We start from the raw sequence: 12,596 nt of genomic DNA on the forward strand, positions 1-12,596 counted from the left end.
TATAATGACAAGTGAAAATTTTTCGTAGAATATTCTTCACAGCATAATATTAGAAGCATCTTCTGTGATGCACACACTGCTTCTACAATACTTCGAGCTTTCAAGCATTTCTCTTCTTTTGCTGATTGAATGCAAAATGAAACTTATAAATACAACTGTACCTATCAAATTTATAGTTATTCTATTTATTTACTTTATTATTTTATTCGAAGCAATATTTTTTTTAATAATCCTTAATAGAACAAACTTCTTTCTGTAGCGGCTTCTGCAATTTTTGGCATAAGACACTGTCATATTAATATATTGTTGCAAGCACTGTGTATATAACTGCAGCCTCAACTTTGCCGGCGAATAGAAAGAAATTGATCGATTCTTGTCAACTAACGACAATCGATTCCGCGGTAGCAAATTTAAATCGGAATGTAGATGGAAAGAATTAGAAACCAATGAAATCCTATAAACAGTTTCCTGTTTCGTATTATGTCTATCATTTCGTTACAAGTTTTCCACGTGAAGCACATTAGTGACATTGAATAAATAGAACGAACGCAATAATATATTACTTTTGAAAAATAACAGTGAAGAATAGAAATGATAAGAAAAGATATAATCTGGAAAAAACAGAATTGCTGAAATTATTATATTTACAAAATGAACAATATCATAGAAAATATAATTATCAAATTTCGATAAGTTTAATAAAGAAATTCGGATGAGATAATCCTGACAAAACCTAAACATTGTAAGTACCCAAAAGGTTTCAACAGAAATGATTTTCCCTAATTTCTATTTCCTTTTCTATTATTTCAATAGAAAAAGGCATTCATCATTTAGGGATTCATTATTAATATAAATATATATTTAGTTAAATCGTTTTGATTACATTATTTTAAATTCTTGAATAAGTAATTAAGAACTTAATTTTGAATTTAATACATTTTTACTTCAAATTGTAAATAAATTGTTACATACATTCAAACTCATTGAGGACATCTTATTAATGGTACCCTAAATTATAACTAAAATACAAAATTTCAAAGCAATAACCATTACTAATTTAAATTAGATCGCAATATTAGTTACCACAAAATAGTACTTAACTTACCACTCTTGTACTATAAAATATTTTGATACATATTAAATAACTAAAATTTAATTTTTTTATTCCAGTAAATATTTAAATTTTTGCATATATTAAATGTGAAAGAGAAAGAAAAAACAATGTTAAATAAGTAATGCTCCTCTACATAAATTATTCGGTTTTATTATCATTACATGTATCTCATTTGTTTAAATTTAGAACCATGTTTATGTTTCTAATTTCATTTTTAATAATTGTAACTTATACAATAAATAAAATTCTTATGAGAAACATTTAACATTTAATATTCAAAATAAACACTAGAATATCTTTTAAAATAAAATAATTTCATTAGAAATTTAGTTCGGAGATCTAATATTTGCAAATATTTAAAAACTTGTTCCAATTTGAAGGTTATTCTATTTTATAAAAAAGATTATAAAATTTGTAGAAATTTTGTCATTTTTGAACATCCGCGCTTTTAGTACCTGTCACAGGAGGAGTTAGTCCCGTAAATTATTAAAGTTTTGAGGTTAGGTAAGTGTATTAGAAATTATATGTTGCTCGAAAACTTATATTAAAAAATAGTAACTGTAAACTATTTTATTAAATTTTTTAAATGAATGAGACTTGGTAAAACGTGGTGATCGTTCTGGTGCTTCTAAACAAAGCATTATAATATGGTAAGCGAAATAAGCTTTAATACAAATTATTTAGAATAGGTTAAATGTTTCTTTTTACATATTAATGTAAGAAATATTTTTCTAAAACCTAGAAATTTTTCTTAAAATATATATTTTTAATATTATTTAAAAATTTTAGATTTAAAATGCAATTAGAATTGTATTTTACTTAAAAATATTAATTGAAAGTAGTTCCTTTTAAAGAGTGTATTTATGTTGCACTTTTACTTTTTATTATTTCGAAGATTTATTTGTAAGAAGTAAATATGAACTAAAGCTGTTGTAAAGAATCCGTATAAAACACTTTCTTATTATATCCTCTGAACGATAATTAACAACAAAAATATATAGATTAATAATATTAATCTATATAATATAAATATGAATTATATATACGAAATGTTGTATTTTATTACATGTACTCTAATTTTTGTATTGCTTAAACCAAAATAAAAAAGAATCTAAAAGTTAACAGGTTTAAAATATTGAATCATACATAATTTACTTTTCAGCCAATGATAAAACATGACATCGAACTTCCAGTTTCAGTTAGTGACTTACTATTGGAAAAGCATGCAAAGTTTTTACTTTCTTATGCCACTGATAAGGATGAGTATGTAAGTACGATAGTTTTTGTTTTGTTTACATTGTTTCTTTTTGTAACTATGTATATGATAAAAGATAGATGCAGGCAATATAATTATTGAAGTTTTATAAATAGAAGAGGCAATAATAAAAATTAATTGTGAAATTACTATTGTAATTTACTAAAGTATTTACTTAAAAAATGGTGTACATATATATAAATACAACAAAAATAAGTAACAAAGGTATAAAAATATTCCAGATATATTGTATAACGGAACACATGAGAATGTCTGGTATGTACTGGGGTCTAACAGCATTAGATCTAGTGGGCAAACTTGAACAAACCAACCGGAATGAGGTCCTTGAATTTATAGCCCAATGTCAAACTGAAAGTGGTGGTATAGCAGCCAGTTTGCAACACGATCCACATCTTCTTCACACCTTGAGTGCGGTACAAATTCTTTGCACCTATGATGCTCTTGATGTTATCGATGTGGAAAAAGTTGTAAAATATGTAAAGGAAAGACAACAACCAGATGGAAGCTTTACCGGTGACATCTGGGGTGAAATAGATACAAGATTTTCTTTTTGTGCTGTGGCAACTTTATCGCTTTTGGTTAGTATAGATGTAATATAAAAATTTAGGTAAATTTCATTCTATTAACAGGCTTGAAACAAAGTGGAAAAATACTGTTTTAGAACCGATTGGATGCGATAGATGTTGATAAAGCTGTTGAATTTGTGATGAAATGTATGAATTTTGATGGTGGCTTTGGATCAAAGCCAGGGGGTGAAAGTCATGCTGGTATGATCTACTGCTGTGTAGGACTTCTGTCAATAACTGGTAATTCCTTTTTTTTTATTAATGATAATTTTAAATTTGTTACAAGAAAATAATGTTTCTAGGTTGCCTTAACTTGGTAGATGCAGATCAACTATGTTGGTGGCTTTGCGAAAGGCAGTTACCGTCTGGAGGTTTAAATGGTAGACCAGAAAAATTACCTGACGTTTGTTATTCTTGGTGGGTTCTTTCTGCACTTACTATTCTTGGACGACTTCATTGGGTTAATAAGGAACAGTTGGTATGTATTCTCTAAAAAGATATAACTTCTTTTTTAAAGTTAAAATAAATTTTATATATTTTGTGTTTATTTTGTTAAAAATCTTACAGTTTTATAGTATTTACACATAGATGTGTCTTTTATTTCATTTTCAGTGATGTACAGTCAATCTTTAAATTCATAATTTATTGTATGTAAAAAAGGGGGTCATATCGACCTCTAAAATTTATATATATTATTTATTTACACTTTATATGGAATTTTATAAAATCACACTTCTATACATTTCAATTTATTTGATAGAATTTGTTATATAAATACAAACATTAATTAATTATTCATAAATAAAATTAATGAAAATTGGGAAAATGATCATATTATTGTTTTAATATTGATTTACAGGTAAAGTTTGTACTAGCATGTCAAGATACGGAATCAGGAGGATTTAGTGATCGCCCAGGAAATATCGCCGACCCTTTCCACACTCTCTTTGGATTAACTGCACTTTCCCTTTTAAATACAGATTATCCTCTCAAGAGAATCAATCCAACGTATTGCATGCCAGAATATGTTATCCAAAGGCTACAGCTTAAACCTTCAAGATTAGACCAGAGTAATTGACATTTGATTCAAAAAGTTTAATTTTAATTAAAATTAAATTTTTATGAAATTATGCAAGAAGAAAAAATACAATATAAATCTTTTGCACCTATTGCTTTATTTATTTCTTTATCTTCAAAGTTTTAATATTTTAGTTTATTAATACGTTAATAGCATATATTGTAATATACTGCTGAAAAAATATATGCTCAATGCAACTAAATGCAAATAAGATATATTGTTAAACATTGATAAGATAATGTTGTATTACTATGAGAAGCATAAAGACCTAACGAAACTTTTAATCTTTTTTAACTCGTCATTGAAGAATATATTATGGAATTAAAGTAACCTTTATTACAGCACAGTTTTAATCAATTTACAGCATGTGACAAACCATGACAAATTAGTACAATAGTTTGTTGTGACTAAATAATGTGTCACAATCTATCCAACGCCATATTGAATTTCTTTCACCACTACATTAATGCAGAAGCTGCGTGTCCGTAACTCGGCACTTCACAAATTCAAAGGCTTTCTTTGAATTTTCTTTCTTTGCAGGCAAATGGCTTGACTAACAAACTATCGTTTACGTTTGCAAACAAAATACAATAATATCTTGTATGGTTGCCACTCAAGATCTGGAACAGTCTTACACATGTACAATGCCTACAATTCGGTCATCTTTATATTTTGCCTAAAACAGCAGTCGACAGTCGGAAGAAAGAAGAGACAGTGAAAACAAATCCAGGAAAAGGAAGATAAATGAGATTTTTCGTCTGTATGTCTATTTAAAATCAGGGGTTGAATAAAACTGTTAACTTTAAAATTATTCCGTGACAAATCGATTACCTTTTGCACACGCAATGAACTGTTAAAGACAGCGGTGCGTTCCGTTCCAAGTAAACAAGTGAGATTTAGGGTGTGAACGATATATACTTACGATCAATCGACCAACCGATCATGGTAACAGATTCAGCTTTCATACCATACTATTAGCTAAAACAAGAATAGTAGAGAATCAAGTCGAATGAAACAGGTTGCTAGGGGCAAAAACAAAGAAGTTACAGTGTTTTCGCTTTGATTCTTAACCAAGGGCGATTTTGGAGTCAACTTGCTGGAGCAACTGCTAAACCGTTTTCTGGAGACTAGGCGAATTCTCGCCACATAGAAGGTAATCAGGAAGATCTTACTCTGGAAGGACAACAAACCCGCGGATTCTCCTTTTGCGTACGGATATATATGTATATCTCGTTAACAATGTGAATAAAATATTCAAAACGGTATTGACCGTCCACATCGTCTAGTACCTGATTTGTGATGGTCCTGATTTGATCGAATCAATTCGGGTTCCGGAAGGGATAATCGACAATCGACACAATTTAACTCGTTCAATCCCTCTCGGACTCACTCGTCTTCCGGGGTGGGGTGGCGCTGGCGATACTATCAAATATTGCCAACGCTTTCCAGAATCTACCATAGAGAGCAGTTGGGCGGTGGCTGAAACAACATCGAGTCCCCATATTAGGACTTCTGCCATGGAATCTCGAGTACAAAATCCTGTGTGCCAAGAATCTTCCCAACAACGTCAGTCTAACGTATTTCGCTGATGACACGTTGGTACTATCCGACGAGCCAAGGAGGCTACCAGGAATGAGTGTTTACGCTCCTACCCCTGCTGAAACTCTTTCCAACACACGCCACTAATTTCAAGGGGGGGGGGGGGGGGACCCTATGGTGGCCGTGAACAGTCATGAGGTTGGGATTCATGGTTGCCCTTAGGGCCCCCCAAAATGAAAGGCGGTGGAACAATGTGGCCCTGCCCCGCCGCCGATGATATTGAAAAGAGGCAGTGAACGGCCCCCTGCCAACGAATACATGAACAGGACGCGGACACCGCATCACACAAGAGAAGGGGGCACTGAATGTTATGCTGTATGCAATTCTCAATATCTCCTTGAAATTGTGCGAGTTTGGTCACCGTGAGGGTTTTAGTGAATAGTTTCCGCATCCGGTAGTACGGAATCCCACTCCATCCTAAAGAGTTGAAAAAATCTTTGGAAGATTTCCCCCACGTAAAAAAATGTGCTGTCTGAGCATAGTTGCTTTGAATAGTATCTGCATCGTATTGAAAAGAAAGCGATGACATGTTACTGGCATTGTCCTGATAACCTAGTGGAAGTAATTGAGTGAGGACTTCTAACTGTCAGGCGTGGTTTAAATTCTTTACCGCTGATTTGAAGTCCCGTGGCAGGAATGCGAGAAAAATGGAAAGGGTACACATATTTTCACGCAACATTCAATTCTAGTTGGCTATTCGTCGCAACAGTTACAGATGCACGAGGACTGACGAAGAAGGTAGTGAAATAGAAAGAGATAATGAGAAACACGCCAGGCAAAGCTCCATTGGCGTAGATGCAACATATTACTATTATACAATAGTTATATCTAATACAGGACAACAATTTTTGCTAGTTTTTTACAATATGCTAGGAAAGTATTGGTTATCTGATGAAAAAATGTTCCAGACAAAAGTTAGTTAGTGTCTGGCCAGCTACAAATTTAGATATAAAAAACTTTCTTAATAAATATTATAATAGTTTTTATGTGTGATGGACGAACAAAATGTATCCATTGTTTTCTTAAAAAGATGTATACTTTTCTTTAAAAAAAAACTTAATTTTCTGATTTTTATTATTCTGTTCGCCCTGTATCTTTTATATGCGGTAATAGCAATATTAAATTTGAATACCCTTGGAACATTGTTCTCTTGGGAAACATGGCTTAATACTTTTTTGTGGAAAATGATTAGAGTTAAGTCGGATTGTGTCATACAAAATATTTCATTTCATTAAGGAAAATTAATTATATTTCAAAATCTTCTTTATTACTCCACCTATAGAAAAACTGTTAATATTACATAATATTCTTTTATAATTAAATAATTCTTATGAGATAAAACAGATGTTTTATGCACTAAATATAAGCATAATCGAAACCTTAGTAATTTGTAGTCTCCAAATTTTATATTTATATACATATTGAGATAGGGACGCAATTGAAATCTATTCCTACTGTGGCGGCACTACCCACGCTTGCCACCAGAGGGAAACTCACCACCAACCGTTTCCCGCAAGTTCCCGTACCTGCTCCGATCGCTATATATACGACCTCTTACCGATCTTCCAATGTCCCGGCGTATAAGGCAGGGCCTGCTAGGATGCCTTACTGACGAGACCACTAGCAGGCCCGGGATGAAACGCAAACGCTTATCCCCACTTCCTTATATTTCCGTTTTCCCTTCCTCACATACTTCTTCATAGCGCCGCCAAACTACTATCATGGCAGTGTGTGACTAAGGTTCAAAACGTGCAGCTCAGGTGGGGATGGGCTCTTTGCCTTGCCCCTGTGCTATCCCATAACATGTTCAAGTCAACGGAAGGAGATACTACGAAGTGGAGAAGACCGTGGCTTCCTTTTGTGAACGAGTTATGTTCTAGAAGGAGGCCGCAAGTAGATAGCATGAACACAGGGGCAAAGGTCATGGCATGATCGCGTTCCCCGTTGTCACCTACGTCATGCCCCCTCTGAGTCGCCGAGGAAGAGCCAAGCGCAAAGATCCCGCCTAGATGGGTTTCGGAAACTTCACCGCCTTTCAGTATTTTTAGACCGATTCCAATAACATGTTAAATCCACAGAAATTTTAAACAAAATTTTTGACTTTTGAATTAGTGTCCACTTTCTATTGTGGCTTTAAGGCTGGATCCCTCTTGCGGTTGCTTCCTACCTGTCATCTCTCACTGTAACGTTATTTGACCCTTAGGTGTAAGTCATACTATACACTCACAACACTACCAACTGTAATCTATCTATTGCCCGTGAATCTTACTTGATCCAGATGTGTATGTATACAGCGATATTGAGAATAAATCGTATTTTGAAAATATACCCCGAAACTTATGTGTTAACTTATAAATCTTTAGCTCTTTTTACGTAAAAGCAAGAAGCACAATTGTATTATATATTAAATACGTATTAATTAAACATATAGATAAATCAACTACATTCTATTGTTTCTTCGAACCTCTGCCGTATACGCTCACATAAGAATATATCTGGAATATAATGCACGAAGTAAATATAATAATATAGATATATGTGTAATTGAGTATGTAGTTCAAATATTTTTTGATTTTATCCTACAAACTTCTTGAGTGTGTATTGTAATTGAGTAGCACTGTAATGAGATGTAAACTCCGTATCAAGCGTAAAAATAAGTGTATCACTAATTATATGTAGTGTTGGGTGGATTTCGTGAGAGTTCATTCTAGAAGAAAGCATACAAATAGTATGTGCATATTTATATCGTTATCGATTGCTATAGTAACGAAAAACGTAAACAAAGCGCTCAGTGAATATGCGTTGTTTCACAAGCAAGTATATTTTTTTCAGCTTTTTAATTTTTTGCTTAAACTTTCTTCAAGTACTTGTCGCAAATAAAGAAATTCTTGAAATTTCTCAGTTATCAAAGTGTAAAAATAATGAATACTTTGATAATGTATCGCTCTCCTGTATACAATGTGATGCCAAGAAAAATTTAAAACCATCTGTCGATCGTAAGTTTAAAATAATTTTTTATAAATAGTCAGATAATTTTGGGCTTAAATTATTTTTTTTATAGGATTACAATGTATATGTAATAGATTTAGTAAACAAACTGGTTTAAAAAATGGTTATCCGTTATGCGTCTTTTGTGGCTCTAACACGACGGTAACCATTGATGGAAGAGATTGTGTTCCATGTAGCAATGCAACGTGTGAATGTAACATTAATGAAATACAAAGTACTAATTGAAGTATTAAAACAATACATTACCCATTAAAATTATTTACTTTTGAACATATACTAGTACATTAATAATTAAATGATTGATTATTACTTTACTATAATTTTTCAGTAGATAGAAACTTGAATGGGACATTATTAAATGTTATGTACTGTCTACCTTGTCCCAATAATACTTACCCATCAATGGATGGATCTAAATGTTTGCCATGCAATGATTTTGAATATAATTCTTATATAAAGTACACATATTCGTCAAAATATTATGCAAGAACACAAAATCACTGTTTATACAAGAATGCTTTTCCTATTGAGTTAGATAATCCAAATATAACATTTTTTATAAAATATAAAAACCAAAATATAGACAGTTACTATTTTAGAAATGAATTACAATCTGCAAAATATTTTTGCAAGGTAAGTAAAAGAATATATCTATACAGAAAAAATAATAATACAACAAATTTTTTTAGAAAGGGTATAGATTAGCATGTGAACATTTATCAAATATGTGTGCTTTAAGTCTTTATAGTAATAAAGTTGCTTGCATGTTATTTATGCAAATGCAAACACCTATATGGTTATTTTATAATAAAAATGAAACTACAGCAGTACTAAATAGCAAACAAATAACACAGAAGTACAGTTTATTGAAGTATAGTAATGTATGTAGCATATTTTTTAAAAATATAATAAATAATTATAATATATTTGTATAAGTTATATCTTTTAGGATAGCACATTGAATTTTACATTTGCTACATTTTCTTTACATGGTAATTTTAAATCAATTGGCACACCTAACATACCATGTAATTTCTTAAAATATGTTAGATTTGGTGTAAACTTCAAGAAGAAATGTAAACTTAAGATCAAAGATTTATTGACTGCAAGAGTAGAATTTATATCCCCTTATTTAAAATTTATGGGAAATAAACAAATTTTAATGCATGCATTGCCTATACTCATCAAAAATATTAATCAAGTAAGTAAGTAACTAGAGAAGTAACATTTAAATAATGGTTAAGTATACAAAAGATATTTGCCATTTTCATTAATTCATGATTGTAAGGGGCAATATCATATGTTTAGAATATAATTATATACAGTTTTTAATTATTTTCCAGAATAACAATGAAATATCACATTGGCAATTTGTAAGAAAATTTTTTCTTGTTGATAATATTAGTGGTTATAAAACGATATTAAATTTCACAGATAGTGAAGCCAAAAATGACAGTGTATTATCCACTTTGCGTTATATGAAATCTTTAAATGTTATGTAAGTTTTATTACATTCTTCTCATAAGTGTTTTGTATGTTTTTTAAATAAAATATCATTTACAGAATCAATGTTCAAAGTGCAAAGGATAGAAACAAGATATTTCCACCTTTATTAATTATTGAATATACTGAATTAACACATGAACAGATTAGCAAAACAATAGAAGTTACATTAAATTACAAGATTAAGTTTATTTTAAACAACCGCAATATTGACTTTAATTTTAAGGTAAAACTTATAATAATAAACATAATTGTGAACAATGTGTTTAAACATTACACTACATAGATATTATAAAATATGGAGAAACTCTTCTAGATAATCATTGGAATCTTCTCAGGATTAGCTTTAAGTGCTTCTGGCATAAAAACATGGAGTTACAGTAAACAGCATTATACTTCTTTTCCATATATAACTTTACTATTTTGGTTTGTTATATATACTGTGGGTGCTGTAGGAACTGTGATTATTTTGAGTTTGATCAGTTTATGTATATATTTATTTATATTTTATAAAGGACAAACAATACCATATATTTTCTTTTCTAATGATATTAACGAGAAGACTATTAAAATGTTTACAATAATAGCATTTGCTTTTAAAGTAAGTATTTATTTATAAAATAAAATAAAAATATAACTACTACAATTTATTTGCATATATGAAAATTAATGACTTCTTACTTAGTTCATAGAAATGCTTGGATTTATTTGTCAGTATTGGAATACCAATGTATTTTTTATTGATTGGGAACGACCTAAACCAGCACATGATCAATTTAAATATGACTCTTCATATGTTTCTTTATGCAAATTTCATACTAGGAAACTTTCAGAAGACAAATACAAGTCCTTACAGATGATATCAAAAACCAGAACAACTAACCGAAAGAAAATGGCACATAAAACGCACAAACATAATAATTATAATTGTTCTTCTGAACCTTTTGCAGCTGACAAACACAAAGCTAATTGTTCGGCTACATATTTGATATCAAAAAGTTCTGTGAAAGAAACAAATACACATAATAATTTTCATAATTTACCTGTCAGTATTTGGAGAACATATTTCATTGCTAATCAGTGGCTAGAGCTGCAAACAAAGCGAAAAATAAATATAATGGTACAATTGGTTGCTGTTTTATGTACTTATCAGGTAAATTAAAACAGTATTAAAACGATAATTAAAAAACTTAAATTAGAATAAATATTAATCTTCACATTTTAAGTAGATTATACAGTTGTGTCCTTGGATTATTACAATACCAGAATTAACATCGAAATTTCCTGAAGATAATTACAATTTTACTCTGTACTATACAGTGTGTACTTTAATATATGTTTTAATATACTGCATTCAGTGGTTATTGTCTGCAGTATTTTACGAACGATGTATTATAAATAGAATGCAAAAATTTATAAATCTGTGTTCAATTGCAAATATTAGTGTATTTATTTTACCATTTAATTATTATGGTTTTTATATTCATGGAAGGTAATACATAAGATAATTGTGTATAAAAGTGTAAGAACTTTAATTAACTATTATCATTCTTTTATGGCAGATCAGTACATGGATTTGCAGATACAGATTTGCCTACATTAATGAATGATTTAGAGAAAGAAAAAAATAATTTATGTGCACATAGAGGTCTTGTGCCTGGAACATCTCAACAAACATTTATATTATCTTTAACAAAAACATTCAGAATTGTTTTCACTACACTTTCAAAACAAACAAAAATTGTACGTATTACATGATTTTTATTTAACTTTTACTTAAACCTTTAAAAATATATTATACACTATGTTTATTTTTCTTTAGAGCTCTAATAATTTTTTAAAAACATATTTCTTTTCTACCATAAATTGGGAACAAATTTTTAATACACAGTTTAAATTAAAAGAGTTCCTATGTAAATTTGTGGATCATTATTTCAAAGATGTGGACTATATTGTCAAAGAACAACATTTCTTTGAAAAATTATGTAATATTCTATTTTTACATAGTGAAGAGAAGTCAATTTTTTATATTGGTAATGTTACTTAATTTAAAGGTCAATATAGTAGTATTTTCAAAATGTTTCATTTTTATCTCATTTACAGATAACAATCATTCTTTTGATCAAGTATTATTTTATGGTAATGAATGGTTATTGGCAACATTTGAAATATCAATATTTACTTTTATAGTAATATTATATGAAGATTGTATATTAGCCATTATAATTACAGCTGCAATGTCAATGTTATTAATTATAATCGCTGATCATAGAGGAAAAAAGAATTTAAGTAATAATGCATTATTAGACAAAACATTTCTTACTCAATAATATCAAAATCTAAACAATCTGCTTATATTTGTATGTATTGCATTTAAACCCTGTATAATACTTAAAATATATATTTATTGAATTAAAATGAATATAAGAGCTAATTATTACAAAAACATAA

At 29.9% G+C, this 12,596-nt stretch overlaps 2 protein-coding genes and 1 long non-coding RNA gene across 6 annotated transcripts; 2 read left to right on the forward strand and 1 right to left on the reverse strand.

Moving 5' to 3' along the window:
- The first annotated feature begins 1,623 nt into the window (after window positions 1–1,623).
- Betaggt-ii (geranylgeranyl transferase type-2 subunit beta) lies at window positions 1,624–4,845 on the forward strand. Of its 3 annotated transcripts, XM_076306283.1 has the most exons (8): window positions 1,624–1,764; window positions 2,277–2,381; window positions 2,612–2,645; window positions 2,727–2,968; window positions 3,052–3,196; window positions 3,259–3,434; window positions 3,816–4,026; window positions 4,575–4,845. In XM_076306283.1, the coding sequence occupies exons 1-8, from the start codon at window positions 1,762–1,764 to the stop codon at window positions 4,589–4,591; spliced, it is 933 nt and encodes a 310-aa protein (XP_076162398.1). In that variant the 5' UTR covers window positions 1,624–1,761; the 3' UTR covers window positions 4,592–4,845. The 3 variants fall into 3 exon arrangements, with proteins under 3 accessions (XP_076162398.1, XP_076162396.1, XP_076162397.1); XM_076306281.1 differs by having other exon boundaries at window positions 2,612–2,968; XM_076306282.1 differs by lacking the exon at window positions 4,575–4,845 and adding an exon at window positions 4,399–4,430 and having other exon boundaries at window positions 2,612–2,968.
- Window positions 4,218–5,643, reverse strand: LOC143144167 (uncharacterized). 2 transcript variants are annotated; one of them, XR_012991352.1, is made up of 3 exons: window positions 5,324–5,643; window positions 5,082–5,207; window positions 4,218–5,012 (listed from the first exon to the last, which is right to left on the reverse strand). It is a non-coding gene; the product is annotated as an uncharacterized LOC143144167 (long non-coding RNA). The 2 variants fall into 2 exon arrangements; XR_012991351.1 differs by having other exon boundaries at window positions 4,218–5,207.
- A 1,483-nt stretch (window positions 5,644–7,126) lies between these two features.
- On the forward strand, window positions 7,127–12,475 carry LOC143144898 (meckelin). The gene is made up of 13 exons (XM_076307780.1): window positions 7,127–8,629; window positions 8,695–8,856; window positions 8,971–9,275; window positions 9,332–9,523; window positions 9,592–9,843; window positions 9,986–10,140; window positions 10,206–10,371; window positions 10,462–10,746; window positions 10,831–11,298; window positions 11,375–11,637; window positions 11,708–11,888; window positions 11,968–12,178; window positions 12,249–12,475. Exons 1-13 carry the CDS (start codon window positions 8,431–8,433, stop codon window positions 12,473–12,475), a joined length of 3,066 nt encoding a protein of 1,021 aa, XP_076163895.1. The 5' UTR covers window positions 7,127–8,430.
- The last annotated feature ends 121 nt before the right edge of the window (window positions 12,476–12,596 follow it).

Source organism: Ptiloglossa arizonensis, chromosome 3 (assembly GCF_051014685.1).
Source record: "Ptiloglossa arizonensis isolate GNS036 chromosome 3, iyPtiAriz1_principal, whole genome shotgun sequence".
In the NCBI taxonomy this organism is placed as follows: domain Eukaryota; kingdom Metazoa; phylum Arthropoda; class Insecta; order Hymenoptera; family Colletidae; genus Ptiloglossa; species Ptiloglossa arizonensis.